General features: G+C 41.7%; 1 protein-coding gene across 1 annotated transcript in view; it reads right to left on the bottom strand.

Moving 5' to 3' along the window:
* LOC113425114 (uncharacterized) overlaps positions 1-16,279 on the bottom strand; it is a 51,842-nt gene extending 35,563 nt beyond the window's left edge. Inside the window, exons 1-5 of the mRNA XM_087954123.1 lie at positions 16,000-16,279; positions 13,078-14,169; positions 12,108-12,179; positions 10,277-10,388; positions 2,741-2,823 (exon numbers count right to left, since the gene is read on the bottom strand). Of these exons, the coding sequence (XP_087810249.1) occupies positions 2,741-2,823; positions 10,277-10,388; positions 12,108-12,179; positions 13,078-13,782 (972 nt within the window). The 5' untranslated portion in view covers positions 13,783-14,169; positions 16,000-16,279. The remainder of the gene's footprint in view (positions 1-2,740; positions 2,824-10,276; positions 10,389-12,107; positions 12,180-13,077; positions 14,170-15,999) is intronic.

Consider the following 16,279-nt stretch of genomic DNA (forward strand, 5'->3'; position numbering starts at 1 on the left):
CTCCCAATATCCAAGCTGTCGCCGCCCGCCCACCCACCCAAGGATGCAAGGGGGAGAATTAAGTCACCCCCGAAAAGACGTCCTAGCCGTTTTTCGGGGTCAAAAAAAAAAGGCCCGGCCTTATTATGTGAAAAACACGGTAGGTGGGTTGAGCTTAGAGTGTGTGACTGGCCCAAGATCACCCAGCTCTGGCTTTCATGGCTAAGGCAAGACTTGAACTCATGGTTTCCTGTTTTCTAGCCTGGGCAGGGAAAAACCAAAGGTACAAGTACAGATTAGGCCTGTGATGGTTAACCTTTTTGGGCTCCTGTGGCAAAAATTGTGCGCACGCTTGCATGCTCGCGCATGCGTGCAAGTACCCAGAAGGCAATGCATGCCCCCCACGCCCCCTACGCATGCACGCGCAATCCCCACCCACCCCCACCAACCCCTTACCTGCACTGCGCCTCACAGCTGATTTTCAGCCAGTTTGAGGCCTTTTTCCGCCTCCCAGAGGTTTTAGGAAGGCTTCTGCAGACTTTGGAGGCCGAAAACTAGGCCAGTTTCGTCACTTCCGGTATTTCCGGAAAAACAGGAAGTGATGAAACGGGCCTAGTTTTCGTCCTGAAAAGCCTGCAGAAGCCTTCCTAAAGCCTCTGGAAGGCCAAAAAAGGCCTCAAACCAGTTGAAAATCAGCTGTGAGGTGCACACATGCGCAGTGAGGTAAGTCTGCCTGCAGCTGGCGTGCCGGCACAAATGACATACTGTTCGCCATCACGGGATTAGGCGAAAGCCAGCTCAAAAACAATAGCTGTGAGAGGGACCTTGGAGTCTTAGTGGACGATCACTTAAATATGAGCCAGCAACATGCGGCAGCAGCAGCCAAAAACATCTAATACAACCCTTGGTTGAATAAATACAGGCATAGAATCAAAACCATGTGATGTGTTAGTACCGCTTTATAAAGCCTTAGTAAGGCCACACCTGGAATACTGCATCCAGTTTTGGTCACCACATTATAAAAAAAGATGTTGAGATTTTGGGAAAAAGTGCAAACAAAGAACAGCAACTAAGATGAGTTAAAGGCCTGGAGACTAAAACATATGAATATTTATTTTCTAAAGCACCATAAGGCAGGACCTGGAATTGAGGAGAAACTTCCTCACAGTGAGGACAATTAACCTGTGGAACAGCTTTGCTTTCAGAAGTTGTGGCTGCTTCATCCCTGGAGGTTTTTAAGAAGAGACTGGACTTGTCTGAAATGGTATAGGGCCTCCTGCTTGGGCTGGACTAGAAGACCTCTAAGGTCCCTTCCAACTCTATTCTGATTCTGATTCTTAACCACTAGGCCAGACTGGCTCCCTGTATTTGGCCATAAAATACTGAACCCCGTAAGGTTTGCAAGTTGACCTCCAGAAACCCACTTTGTTTTTGCTGCTTCAGCTGGCAATCCCAGTAGAAAAACAGGGCAGAAGGACCAGAATACAAAGTGTGTACTTCCTGAAGAGTTCTAGAGTTGGAAATGACCTCAAAGGTCACCTAGCCCAACCCCTGCTCAGTGCAGGAACTTCTAAATCTTTTGGACCGACAGTTATCTGGCTTCTATTGAAAACACTCTAGTCTAGTACTGAACGGAGTCTATCATCCTTCTCTATACGGGTAGTCCTCAACATACAACCTGTCAGCTTTGGAAGCCATATTGAGATCAGATGCTCCCACGCTGCCACATTTGAGCCTGGGAAAGCGGGAATTTATTGGAGTATATCTAGTTAGACATAATAACATTCTTTTTCTGATTCAAGGTCAGGTGGTGTTGTGCATAACTGAGAGGAAGTCTTAACTTGGCACAGATGGATTGGGCCATGTGATGTGACAATGGGTGTAGGAGATGGATTTTGTGCCAGTTGCTATCCAAAATAAAAGGAACCTTTGAGAAGATGTCTGTCTCGGAGTTATTGGGCGGAATGTAGGGTTGCTGGAAGGCTGACACAACCATTTGTTTAGCGACTGTTCAAAGTTACACAACCACTGAAAACAGTGACTTATGACAAGTCCTTGCAGTTATGACCACTGTGGCATCCTAGCGGTCACATAATCAAAATTTCTACCCAGTAACATTCAGAAAAAAATATATAGTAAATATGAGCATTGTTACTCCTTTACTGACTGTTCTATGTTAAAATACATGAGAGCCAATGTCAGTTAATCTATTTTTATAACACAATCCTCAGCTTACGATCGGTTGCTTGGCAACCATTCAAAGTTATGACACACCACAAAATAGATAGGACCTGGGTTCAAAGTTGCTAAGGGCAGCCTCTCCCCCGTCACGTAATCACAGTTTTGGAAATTGGCCATCAGGCCGCATTTATAGCTATTTGCAATTGCCTCATGATGATCTGACCACAACTTATAATGTTTTTGCCAGAAACCGGCTTTTATTTCCAGTTTCTGGCAAAAAAAACCCACCACCCATCGGGACTAAAGGGTTGACTTAATGACTGTAGCATTCACTTAATCTCTGTGGCGTTCACTTAATAACTACGGTGTTGGTTTTATGACCATTGCATTGGCTTAACCACCATGGCAAAAAAAAGATCATAAAATCATCAGGTGCAGTCACATAACAACCCCTTAATGACCTAAAATCATAATGGTGGGTTCAATGACAGTTGTAAATCGAGGATTACCTATCCAAGATTGTCGCTGTTACAAAAAGCTGGTCGCAAGGCCTCCCCCCTCCCGCCAGATGTTTACGAACCTCATTTGGTCCTGTTTCTACAAAATCTTGTCCCTCAGGTGGTGGAAAAGTTACTGGATGGTTACAAGGGCTGTTTTCATCATCTGTAGAAGACAAAATTGGTTTCTTAAACTTTTCCATGAAATATGCCCAAAAGGGCTGACTGCAATAAAATACAATAAAAGATGCACCATTCACATGACCTAAGTCTTAAGAAAAACCTATAACATTGGATTAAAAATAAATGTATGCTAATTGTCTATTAAAGTAAAGCTAATGTGTTTTCTTCCTCTTAACCATGGACCATCAACCATGAATTGGGGTTTTGATTTATTATGTGCTGTTAGGTATAACATTGATACCAAATATGGTTTGGGTGAATAAATATATAAAACTTAGATATCATGGTTTAAGTGCTTATCACTTTAAGCACAATGCAGCAGGCAATTAGCCGATTAAGGGTGCGGTTAGAAGTTACAATATAAGGAAGCATTAGAAGCTGGAAAGCTGGCTGTAACTGTCTGTTACTGTAACTGTGAGTTACTGTCTGTTACTGTAACTGTGTGCTGCTGCGATTAACTGCTTCCTGCTGCGACTAACTGTGATTACTGACTGTGAGTGCCTGTGACTGAACTGTTATTGTTTGCTACTGTTTGCTGAATATCCAGCGTTTGTTTCTCTGGAGAGTGAAACCGGAGGAGGAGAAGATATCTTTATCGGCTGATAAAGATATTGCAAGGACTCTTAACTTGGACTATACTAGTGAGTCTTACTGGATGGAAATATAGTGAATGACTATTGGACTGAATGACAATGCTTAAACTCTAACTGGATTAAAAACTATTTAAACTACAAACAGTGTTTTGTGTTCAGTGTGTGTATACTCTGGGGCCCTTCCGCTCTCCTTTGGTTGCCTGGCTTGACTACTGCTGCAATACTCTTCTAGGGGTTAATTCCAAAACGCTAACATTGGTTATGGGCCCAGCAGCATAGTCTAACTAACCAGGATATAGCAGAGAGAGTTGGTGTGAGTTGCACATTACTGTAAAAACAAACTGTTTTAATTAGTTTAAAATAGTCAAAATATCTGAAGAGTAATGGCACAAGTAAATTTGTCACAACTGTCCATGATATCCAGGCTGGATGGAACAAACTATGTTTCATGGTCAATGAAATGTAGTTTACTTCTACGCAGAGAAGGTTTGTGGGACATTATAGCAAACCCACCAGATGTGAGTAGCTGGGATCCTGCTAATGATGATGATAAAGAAAAGTTACAAGACTTTAAACTGAAGAATGAGCAGGCTTTATGCATCATAGGACTGACTCTATGTGATCAGCAGCTTGACCATATTCGTGGAGAAGAAAATGCTGCAAACTGCTGGGAGAACCTCAGGAAGATTTATGTTCGGGACAGTGTAGGAGCACATATAAATCTTACACGAAAGCTTTTTCGAACGCATCTTCAGAGGAATGGAGATATGTTAGTTCATTTAAACTGTATGAAGAGCATTTTTCAAGATTTGCAAGAAAAAGAGCTTATATTTAATGAACTGCAACAAGTCTACATAATATTATCTTCATTAGATCAAAGCTATGATGACTATGTGACTTCGTTGGAAGTATTGCCAAAAGAAAGCCTCTCATTAACCGAGATTACAGGCAGGCTACTAGAAGAAGCCAGAAGAAGGCGTGAGCGTGACGAGCTGAGAGAAGATAAGAAAGAAGAGAAATTATCTTCAAAGCTTGAAAGAAACCAGATAAGCAAAGTAAAGCACCTGGAAGAAGAGAATTTATCTTCGACAGCATACACAATTAAAAAGTGTTTTAATTGTGGAGGCAGAAGGACATTTGGCAAGATTCTGCAAAAAGAGAAAAAGCCAGAATGTAAAAAAGCCAAAGAAAGCATTTGAACTAGCCACGATTAGCAACTCTGATGTGAAGAATAATTTATGGGTGGTTGACAGTGGCGCATCCCACTGCATCACAAGAGATAAGACAAAATTTATAAAAATGTCTACAAGTTCTCAACATATATCTCTTGCCAATGGCTGGAACCTGAAAGCGAAAGGTCAAGGTTTTGCACGTTGTCCGTACATAAACCAGGATATAAAAATGTTGTATGTACCGCAACTAAAGTTTAATTTGCTTTCAGTAAGGGTATTAGATAAATTAGGTTATGTAATTACTTTTAAGGATAATAATTGCATAATTGAAAAAGATAACAAAAGGGTAACTGCAGCTTTAAATGGAACATTATATGTCTTAGATAATAGTAAGAAAGGGAGGCTCAGACTGTATTTAATAATATAAAGCCTCATGATGAATGTATCCATTTATTGCATAGGCGTTTGGGGCATGTAAATTTTAAAATGCTAAAACGTACAGTTGAGTTATCTGAAGGAATAAGGTTAAAACATTGTGATAAATATTTGCGTTGTAATGTTTGCTGTGAAGATAAAAGCAAGGTATTGCCTGCAAATAGGCTAAATGGTTTCAAAACAAAAGAACCTTTAGAAGTAGTATTTGCAGACATAATAGGTCCAAAGAAACCCAGTATGGGGGTGCTAGATATATACTGAGCATTATGGACCATTATTCTAGATATGGGTTTTGCTATTTAATGAAAAGCAAAACTGAAACATATCAACATTTTTCAATTGGCTTAGGTTTGCTGAAAGAAAGTCTAAGCGACAACTGATAACCCTGGTGACAGATAATGGCACGGAATTTATTAATAACAAATTCCAGAACAGACTTAAGATAGCTGGAATAGAGCATAAGAAGTCTGCTCCATACAGGCCAGAACATAACGCTTTTATTGAAAGAAGAGGCCAAACACTACAGGCAATGGTTAGAACAATGTTAAATGATTCTGGGTTACCTGATTCTTTGTGGGGGAGGCTACAATGTGTGCTAATAACATATTGAACAACGTTGTTAATACAACAACAGGTGAAATACCATTCACCAGGTGGCATGGCAGGAAACCTGATCTAAGTTACCTGCACACATTTGGTGCACCAGCATGGGTGCATATTCCTGCACAACTCAGAAAAAAGGGCAACATAGAGCTAAAAGATTTTTCTTCGTTGGTTATCAGGCAAACCATAGGGCATATAGATTTTGGGAGAAAGGCACATCTAAAGTGTTATGTAGTGCTAGTGCCCAATTTCTAGAACATGAAGGATGGGAGAAATTAGAAAAGGATGCCAATAAAGATGTAATTATTGAATCCTATAGAAATCCCATTAGTTATCCCTGTAACTTTAAAAATAAAGTAAAGAGACAAATACAGGATGAAATAGTGCCCATAGAGGAAGAAACAGATTCAATAGCTGAACAGGATGAGGAAGATGAACAGGTAGTAGTTCAACAAAGTCCTCCTGTAAGCCCTGTAATTCCCAGAAGAACTACACGTGTATCTAGACCGCCTGATAGGTACCAGGCTAACACAGTGTGCCAGATTAATCAAGTTCCTAATTCTGTAGAAGAAATTAAAAAGTATCCTACTAAGGAAAAAGAAAGTTGGTATGCAGCAATGAATAAGGAACTGAATTCATTAAGAGATATGAAGGTGTATGAAAATGCCAAATTACCTGTAGGAAAGAAATCCATTGGCTGCAAATGGATTTTAAAGGTAAAAATAGATAAAGATGGTAATTTAATCCATAAGGCAAGGTTAGTAGCCCAAGGTTTTAGGCAGAATGCTAATGACTATGATGAGGTGTTTGCACCTAGTCTTAAGGCAGCAACCTTGAGGGCAGCTTTAGTGTGGGCAGCTAGTAAAAACTATATAGTTAACCATTTAGATGTGGAAACTGCTTACTTGCACGCCCATTAAAACATATTATTTATATGAAAAAACCTGTTGGTATTAAAAGTGAAAGTAAGAATAATAATGATTGTTGGTTGTTAAAGAAAAGTCTCTATGGTCTTAAACAATCAGGCTATGAATGGAACCAGTATATTGTAAAGGAACTAGACAATATAGGATTTAAAGCTGGTTTAGCGATCCATGTCTGTTTAAGAGGAGACAATTGGGAAAGTATCATTATTATTACTATTCACGATGACATTGCATTGATAACTGAAACTAATGATGAAGCAAATAAAATAATAGCATCATTAGGAAAGAGAATAAAGATCAAGCAATTAGGGGAGATAAAAGTATCTCGGTTTGAATATAAAGAAAACACGGAAAGGTTTTAAGATATCTCAGGAAGATAAGATAAGCAAATTGCTAAAAGATTACAAGATGGAGCTTTGTAAGCCAGCTAAGACTCAATGAGTCAGGAGTTTAGCAACACTGATGAACAAAGCCCTGAGTTTGATAAGGTGATTTATCAATCTTTAATTGGTAGTTTGAGTTATATTAGTAATTGGTCTAGACCAGATATATCGTACTGCGTGAATCAGTTGGCTAGATTCAATTCTGCACCATGTGAAAGACACTGGAATGCAGCTAAGAGGATATTAAGATATCTTAAAAGACAATGAATTATTCATTGTATTTAGAACCAAAGGGTGATTTAATTCTAAGTGCTTATGCAGATGCTAGTTTTGCATCAGAAAGAGACACTAGAAAGTCGACTTCAGGAACAGCCATAATGCTGGGTAATACATTAATAGGCTGGAAGTCAATAAGACAACAGCATATAAGTTTGTCTACTATGGAGGCAGAATTCTCCTGTTTATCATTGTTATGTACAGAATTAATAATGTATAAACAAATGTTAATTGATATAGGTATAACTGTAGATTATCCTATAATTATACATGAAGATAATCAGGCAGCAATTCAAATGGCCACAAATATTGGAGTAAAAACAAGGAGCAAGCATACAGATCTAAGATACCTAAACGTGAGACAATCTGTAAGAAGTAAGATGATTCAGCTAGAATACTGTATGTCGGAGGACAATTTAGCTGATAATTTTACTAAAGCCCAAGGTGCCAGTAAGCACCAGGAGAGTTGTGAAAAATATGGGATTAGATTGTAAAGGTATTATATATTTATTTCACCCAAAGGGGAGTATGTTAGGTATAACATTGATACCAAATATGGTTTGGGTGAATAAATATATAAAACTTAGATATCATGGTTTAAGTGCTTATCACTTTAAGCACAATGCAGCAGGCAATTAGCCGATTAAGGGTGCGGTTAGAAGTTACAATATAAGGAAGCATTAGAAGCTGGAAAGCTGGCTGTAACTGTCTGTTACTGTAACTGTGAGTTACTGTCTGTTACTGTAACTGTGTGCTGCTGCGATTAACTGCTTCCTGCTGCGACTAACTGTGATTACTGACTGTGAGTGCCTGTGACTGAACTGTTATTGTTTGCTACTGTTTGCTGAATATCCAGCGTTTGTTTCTCTGGAGAGTGAAACCGGAGGAGGAGAAGATATCTTTATCGGCTGATAAAGATATTGCAAGGACTCTTAACTTGGACTATACTAGTGAGTCTTACTGGATGGAAATATAGTGAATGACTATTGGACTGAATGACAATGCTTAAACTCTAACTGGATTAAAAACTATTTAAACTACAAACAGTGTTTTGTGTTCAGTGTGTGTATACTCTGGGGCCCTTCCGCTCTCCTTTGGTTGCCTGGCTTGACTACTGCTGCAATACTCTTCTAGGGGTTAATTCCAAAACCCTAACATAATAAATGTATGCTAATTGTCTATTAAAGTAAAGCTAATGTGTTTTCTTCCTCTTAACCATGGACCATCAACCATGAATTGGGGTTTTGATTTATTATGTGCCATCAAATCGACGGTAGTACAAGAACTTATTTATGATAATAAACTGGATTTAATTCTAGTTTTTTCCCCTAAGACTCGTTTATGCCAATAAACTGGTTCTAATTCTAGGGTTTTTTTTTAAAAAAAAATCTTATTTATGGCAATTAATTGGCTCTCATTCTAGTTTTTTGTTTGTGTAGTGCAGTGTTGGTGTGGTGTTGTGGGTTTTCAGTTCAATGTATGGAGTGTGAAGGATGTGTGTTTATGTTTATTTTCATGGTCATGATGTGCACTGAAAATGGGGGTTGATTTCGTTGTACGAGGTGCAATGACAATAAACTAAACTAAAACTTTTCCCCTAAGATTTATTTACGGCAATAAACTGGCTCTAATTCTAGTTTTTTTTTCTAAGACTTATTTATGACAATAAACTGGCTTTAATTATAGTTTTTTTCCCCTCTAAGACTTATTTATGGCAATAAAATGGCTCTAATTCTAGTTTTTTTCACCAAGACTTATTTATGGCAATAAATTGGCTCTAAGTCTAGTTTTTTTCCTAAGATTTATGGCAATAAACTGACTCTAATCTAGTTCCCCCGAGACTCATTTATGGTAATATACTGGCTCTAATTCTAGCTTTTGTCTGCTTTTCTTATATGCTGACAATGCAGCCATTCTTTTCATTACAACTGTACAGGTAGGCCTTGAGTTATAACAGGTTGCATACCAAAGAAAGTTATAAACTACATTTCAGGTGCTTGATAAACACAGCTGCCATTACAGCCATTTGCAGAATCTTACCGTCACATGACCCCATTTTGCACCAGTTTTGCCAAAAACTGCAAGTTACTTCCAGTTTTCAGAAAATGTCCACCCGTTTTAAAGTTGCACAATTTGCAAAATGCTGAGATAAATGTTTAAAAAGTGTAATTGTAAGTCCTTGCAGGTTCTAACACTGGTGTTATTGTCAATGTTGCCAAATCCTGTTTTAGCCCCCTACACTGTGACAAATTATAAAATCTGGCTTGATTTGTTTGTCAAGGACGGCATATATTTTGCTGCTGGGAGTTGATAGTGTGTTGCACACAACGTGTTGCTTGGTCTTATGAACCATAATGAAGAATCAATCAGTGCTAAATTGTAATGTAGTCCTTACACACAAACCCACTCATGAGTTCCCATGTTCATTCTCTGGAGCAGGGGTCCCCAACCATCGGTCCGCGGACCGGTACCGGTCCGCGGAACAAGTCTTACCGGGCGCTGGTTGCTGGCGCCGCCATCTTTTTGATAAAAAGTGCTTCCGGTGAGCTTTTCGGGTAGAAAGCTCACCGGAAGCACTTTTCATCAAAAAGATGGCGGCATAGCGCTTCGGTGAGCTTTCTACCCGAAAAGCTCACGGGCGCTGGCGCCGCCATCTTTGTTGATGAAAAAGTGCTTCCGGTGAGGTCACCGGAAGCACTTTTTCATCAAAAAGATGGCGGCGCCCAGTTGATGCCGGTACCGGGCCGCGGCATAAAAAAGGTTGGGGATCACTGCTCTGGAGGACATGTAATGAGCACGTTAAATAATATACCCAAACAACTTCATCTTGCGCAAGACCAAAACTGCTTTTCTAAGAGGCAATTGTTTTTCTTTGAAAAACCAGAAAGTCCAGTTGCCTCTTGAAAAAGCACCTTTGGGACAACTATGACCTGGATGACTGAGAATCTCCATAGACATTCCTACCTAAGAGTTTGAAAGGTTAGGATCTGGCACGCTAATTGTTTTCCTTGCATCAGAGATCAAGTCAATGGTGCTAAATCCACCAACCTGGATGTGCTGATCTCCAATCCCCAAGAATGTGCTCTTTGTTCTCCACAAATAGCAGTTCCTTTACAGGATTGCATGCATCTCCAACCCTATCTTGGGAAGATACCGGCACCTGAAACAGACAAGAAAAATCCCAGTTGGTTTGGAGGACTGTTTTACAAAAACTATAATTATTTCACCCAGGTTTTGCATGTTCTGCAACTGGCTTAAAATGCTTTTATTTTCGCTGCCACGGAAATCTCACAGTAGGCCTTTACACAGAATGCTCTAATCGCCATTTTTAATCTCCCAACAATCCTGTGAGGTGTTGTGACTGGGAGGCTTGAGCCTGCTGTGAGCTTTGAGTCTGATGTGTCAGAAGACACAGGTTCGAGTGATGAGGAGGGTTTGGCATTGGAATTTGAGCCTGCTTTAATGGGAGATGCAGACGTGAGCCAGGAGGATGAGGAAGTGTCGGAATCATCCTCCTCTCCAGAACCTTCCACATCCATTATGCCTCAGGTGTCAGCAGCTGATCCACAGAATGTGCCAGAGTCTTTGAGTGATGATCAAACTGACGAATGTTGGGTTGATGCAAGGACTAGACGTAGGCTGAGACGTCAAGCACATATTGAAAGGAAACGTCAAATCAGAGACTAATTAGAAAGACTGACACGCCCCTTCAAGGAATATAAGGAGGCGTGTTAGCTAACGATCCTTGTTCGGGTCAAACTTCGTTAATTACGTTCGCAGTTTGGGAGAAGCCTTCTGTTTACCTTTTGGCTCTGATTTATTGTGTGGCTTCTTATCTGAGTTTGAAGACAGTTTCTGGGAAAGCTGCCAACGACGACTACAGAGGAAAGTTAACTCTGTTGTTTCCTGATATTGTCTGTTCGTGTTTATTCCTTTGGGACATTTGGACTCTCACCTTGTGGCTACAGGTGAGACAGAACATTGGACATATGTTTCACTGAGGGGAAAAATAGATCAGGAAAAAGTTACCTGGCACTTTTCATGTCCGGGTGAGGATTTGAACTCAGGTCTTATCATTCTTATCTAACAGAGTCGCTCTGTGAGATGGGCGCTCTCCAAAATTAACATAAATAAGAATGTACAGGTAGTCCTCAACTTACGACCCCAATTGAGCCAAAAATTTCTGTTGGTTAAGCAAGACATGTGTTAAGTGAGTTTTGCCCCATTTTATGGCCTTTCTTGCCACGGTTGTTGTGAATCACTGTGTCAGCTTTGGAAGCCATATTGAGATTCGACGCTTCCACACTGCCACAAGCCTGAGAAAGTGGGAAGGCGGGGGGATTCAATTGAGTATCTCTAAGTAGACAAAATAAAATATTTTGCTAGTTCAATGTCATTGAGTATGGCGCAGAATGAAATAAGGCTCTTACTTTAGGACAGATCGTGATTGGGCCATGTGACGGGATGACAGCCAAGGGACGGGGGGTGGATTTGTAGTTTTGAATATTGCAAGGAAGCCCAAAAACTTTCAGATTCGGGATTCCACAGATGTGCCAGTTTACTATCCAAACAAAGGTAGCATTGAGAGATGTCTGTCTCGGAGTTATTGGTCGGAAAGGAAGGTTGCTGGAACGCTGACACTTGTTAAGTTAGTAACAAGGTTGTTAAATGAATCTGGCTTCCTCACTGACTTGGTCAGAAGGTCGCGAAAAGTGATCCCGTGGCTCCGGGACACTGCAACTGTCATAAATATGAATCAAGTTGCCAAGCGTCTCCATTTGGATCACGTGACCGTGGGAATGCTGCAGTAGCCATGTGAAAGATGGTCAGTGTAACTTCAAACGGTCACTAAATGAGCTGCGGTAAGTCGAGGGCTTACTTGTAATAGCTGTTCTTTTGTAACATTCCTTCCATGACCTCTCGCAGCCTCTCCGTCATCTTTCACGGAGCTCTTGAAAGGAGGAATATAATAGAAATGTAACATACAAGGTTTTGACTCGGCCTTTCATCCTTGCAAGGTCAGTAAAATGAGGACCCAGATTGTTGGGGGAAAGATGATAACTCTGTAAACTGCTTAGAGAGGGCTGTAAAGCACCTTGAAGCGGTATATAAGTCTATGGCAGGGGTGGGATTCAAATGTCTTAACAACCGGTTCGGTGGGAGTGGCCTCATTTGTGGGTGTAGCTTGGTTGTCATGTGAATGGCTGGGTGTAGTTTACTGACCGGGCGTGGCTTGGTGGTCATGTGACTGGCTGGTCGTGGCTTGTATGTAAATATTGTAAATATTTATATAAATACTGAATTTTTTTTTATAAAAAAAAAAGAGCAACTTTTACCCAAAATCAGGCAAAGCAGGCAGGCAGATTGAGTTGCTCACAGAATCACAGATTCACTCAGAGATCTATCTTTCTGCAATCTGCTACCTGAGTCAGCACTGAAAAATAGAAGCTTCAATCCTAAAGAAGGTTCAGCTCTTCTTTTAGACTAGCTAGAAAGCAAGAAATCCAACAATTTCCTGCTTTCTAGCTAATCTAAATCTCCCGGCACAGCTGATCGTCGGAACAGTGGATGGTCAGGGGGGGAAAAAAGGTGAAATAACAACTTACTAAAAATTAGGGGAAGGCACAACGCAGGCAAGTTGGATGGTGCGCATGTCAGGTAAGGACTGAGTGGGAGGGGAGGGGCCAGCCAGAGGCGCGATTTGCTGGTTCTCCAAACTGCACAGAATCGTGGAGTTCTATAGAACCGGTCCGACCAGGTAGAATCCCACCCCTGGTCTATTGCTATTATTATAAGAGTTTGATAAAGGGCTGATGAACTTATCCACTTCCAATACCCCCAAACCTCACCTGTTGTTTCCACATCTCTGCCTCCTGTTGGCTCATCAGGAAATCCTCCATCAGGTCTGTAGTCTGGACCCAATTCTCTGGGTCACATTCACGGATCCAGCTTTGGATCTCCGGGGGCAGGATAGCCAGGAACTGCTCCAGGATCAGCAACTCCAGAATCTCCTCCTTGGTGTGTTTCTCTGGCTTCAGCCACCGATAGCAAAGCTCCCGGAGGTCACCGTAAACCCTCCGCGGATCTTCAACCTCCTGGTAGCGGAACTGGCGAAAGTGCTGGCGCTGGGCCTCCATTTTGAAAGCTGCCCCTCGCAAGATGGCAGCCTTGACTTTCCCATAATCCTCTTGGTCTACGGTTTCTAGGCCATTAAAGGCCTCTCTGGCTGGTCCGGTCAGTGCCGGCAAAAGCCGGGCCATCCATTCGGCTTTAGGCCACCGGCAAGCTTCAGCCACTTGCTCGAAGGAGATCAGGAAGATCTTGGCATCGTCCCAGGGGTCAGAATTCCTCTGCCTCCCAATTGAATGAGAGAGAGAGAGACGCCTTACCTTTAAAGATTCCTGCCCCGGGCTTTCCCAATCCTTGGCTTGTTCTCCTTCAGGATCTCGTTTGATCTGTTTTGATGCAAGGCAGCCCGGAAGCTCTCCGGGAATAAAAGTCTCATCAGGGCCTTTATCCAAATTCAGATCCACCAACGGGTCTAATTGTTTCATCTTTGCATCCAGCACACAGCCTCTGTTTGAATGCAACTTCCCTTCCTTGCCAGAAATCTTTTATTTATTTAGAGAATTTTGAAGGCCGCCTGCTCACTTTTAGCGACTGAGGGTGGCTTGCAAACAATTTCAAAAATCCAATATAAAAAGAATAAAAGAGACACTGGGTCGTTAGTGACAAGCGACCAATCAATCTTTGCTCTAGGTTCAGACTGTTCTGGCAGCCCAGCAAGAGAAATCCACTTGTCTCCCAATTGAGCTGAAGGGGCCGGTTTGAAGAAGGCAATTACTCTTACGTTGATGGTGCAATTCATACAGTACATAGGACAAACTGCAGCACATTCCAAAAATCTCCCAACAGATGTCACATCTAGTCATGGAGGAATCCTGTGGAGAAAAGAGAAGGATTATCTTATCTTCTTTGGTCCCATTATTTCCTACTACTATAACCAATGGTCAGAGATAACGGGGAAGGAAGTGTCACTCTACAACACTTGGAGGCTCCCATGCTCCTTTTTCCTGGTACAGGTAGTTTTTACTTAACGATAATTGGGATCGACACCTCCATCATCACTAAGCAACGTAGTTGTTAAGCGAGCCATCATGTGACTGCGACAGGCTTATGACTTCACTTTCTACACCATTTCAACATGGTCAACTTCCAAGGGAAATCTCTCCCTGAATTTTAAAGAGGTTTTCCAGCGAAGGCAGTACCTCAGAAGCTCTGTCATCACTGAAGGCAACTGAGGAAATATCAGAATAGAATAAAATAACAGAGTTGGAAGGGACCTTGGAGGTCTTCTAGTCCAACCTCCTGCCTAGGCAGGAAACTCTACACCACTTCAGACAAATGGTTATCCACCATCTTTTTGAAAACGTTCAGTGTTGGAGCATTTACAACTCCTGAAGGCAAGTTGTTCCACTGATTAATTGTTCTGTCAGGAAATTTGTCCTGCCCTCAGGGGGCTTTGAAGAATACTCCCTCTTCTTTCTGGCAGCCTCTGAGATATTGGAAGACTGCTATCCTGTCTCCCCTAGTCCTTCTTTTCATTAGACTAGACGTAACCAGTCCCTGCAACCGTTCTTCATATGTTTTAGCCTCCAGTCCCCTAATCATCTCTGAATAATATCTCTAAACAATAACGGTCACGAGTTGTCTAGCAAATAAATAAATGCTGGAGCACACTGAAATTAATAAATCAATGCCCACCGTATTGTTAAAAATAAATCAGACATCAAAAATGGCAATCACGGTCACGGGTTATCTAGTAAATAAATAAATGCTGGAGCACACTGAAATAAATAAATCAATGCCCACCGTATTGTTAAAAATAAATCAGATAGCAAAAATGGCAAGCATCGAAACAGCACCAGTGTGTTGGTCACAGCAAAATTAGAATTGGGATTATTAGAATTAAAATTAATTAGAAGTGGAAGGGATCTTGGAGGTTTTTCTAGTCCAGCCTCCTGCCCAAGTAAGGAGACCCTCTACTATTTCAGATAAGGACTCTCCAGTCTCTTCTTCAAAACCTCCAGCGATGAAGCACCCACAACTTCTGAAGGCAAAGTTGTTCCCTTGGTTAATTGTTCTCACTGTCAGAAAGTTTCTCCTGAATTCCAGGTTGCTTTTCTCTCCTTGATTAGTGACCATCCATTGTTTTCTTGTCTTGCGTTCTGGTGCTTTGGAGAATAAATTGATCCCCCTCCCTCTTCTTAGTGGCAGCCCCTTAAATAGTGGAATATTGCTATCATGTCCTTTCCCAGCCTTTCTTTTCTCTAGCCCAGGGGTCTCCAACCTTGGCAACTTTAAGCCTAGGCGGGCTTCAACACCCGGAATTGGGCAGGGGAGCGGGGTTGGACTAGATGACCTAACAAGGTCCCTTTTCCAACTGTGTTAAAATCTGTTCAAATCGCCAGCCTCCGTTGGAGTTTTAAATCACGGCTCTTCAAACTTGGCAAGTTTAATAAGACTTGTGTGAACTTCAAACTCCCAGAATTCCTCCTCCCGTCATGTTAGCTCGGGAATTCTGGGAGTTGAAGTCCAAAGCAAGGCCATGGATGGGGTCCGTTAGAGTCTTAAAGATCCTCGCGCAGCGGCTGAGGAATTCTGGAAAGTCCACAAGTCTTAAAGTTGCCAAGGTTGGACACCCCTGGTCTAGACTATCCAAACCCAAATCCCGCAACCCTTCTTCATTCCATTAGCCTGGAATAGATTACCTTCACAATGCGCATCGCTTCGCAGAGGGTAAAAAATCTTTTCCTGCCCGTTTGACCATATGGCGACGAAGAAAGCCTCCTTGGATAGAAGAGGTCTACCTGACCCGCAACGGGGCCAGGGGAAAGGATCTCTCTCTCTCTCGCTCCCCTGCCCTTTAGACAGGAGACAGCAGCAAGCGGACCCAGCCTTCGCTTTTTGCAGGACGTCCCGAGCGAGGCTTCCCACTCCCCCGGCTCCCTGGAACTCACCGACCGAAAGAAAAAAAAGCCAATTTCCTTA

Source organism: Notechis scutatus, chromosome 2 (genome assembly GCF_049901735.1).
Source record: "Notechis scutatus isolate UNSWTSFEM ecotype Mainland chromosome 2, rNotScu1.2, whole genome shotgun sequence".
NCBI lineage: Eukaryota > Metazoa > Chordata > Lepidosauria > Squamata > Elapidae > Notechis > Notechis scutatus.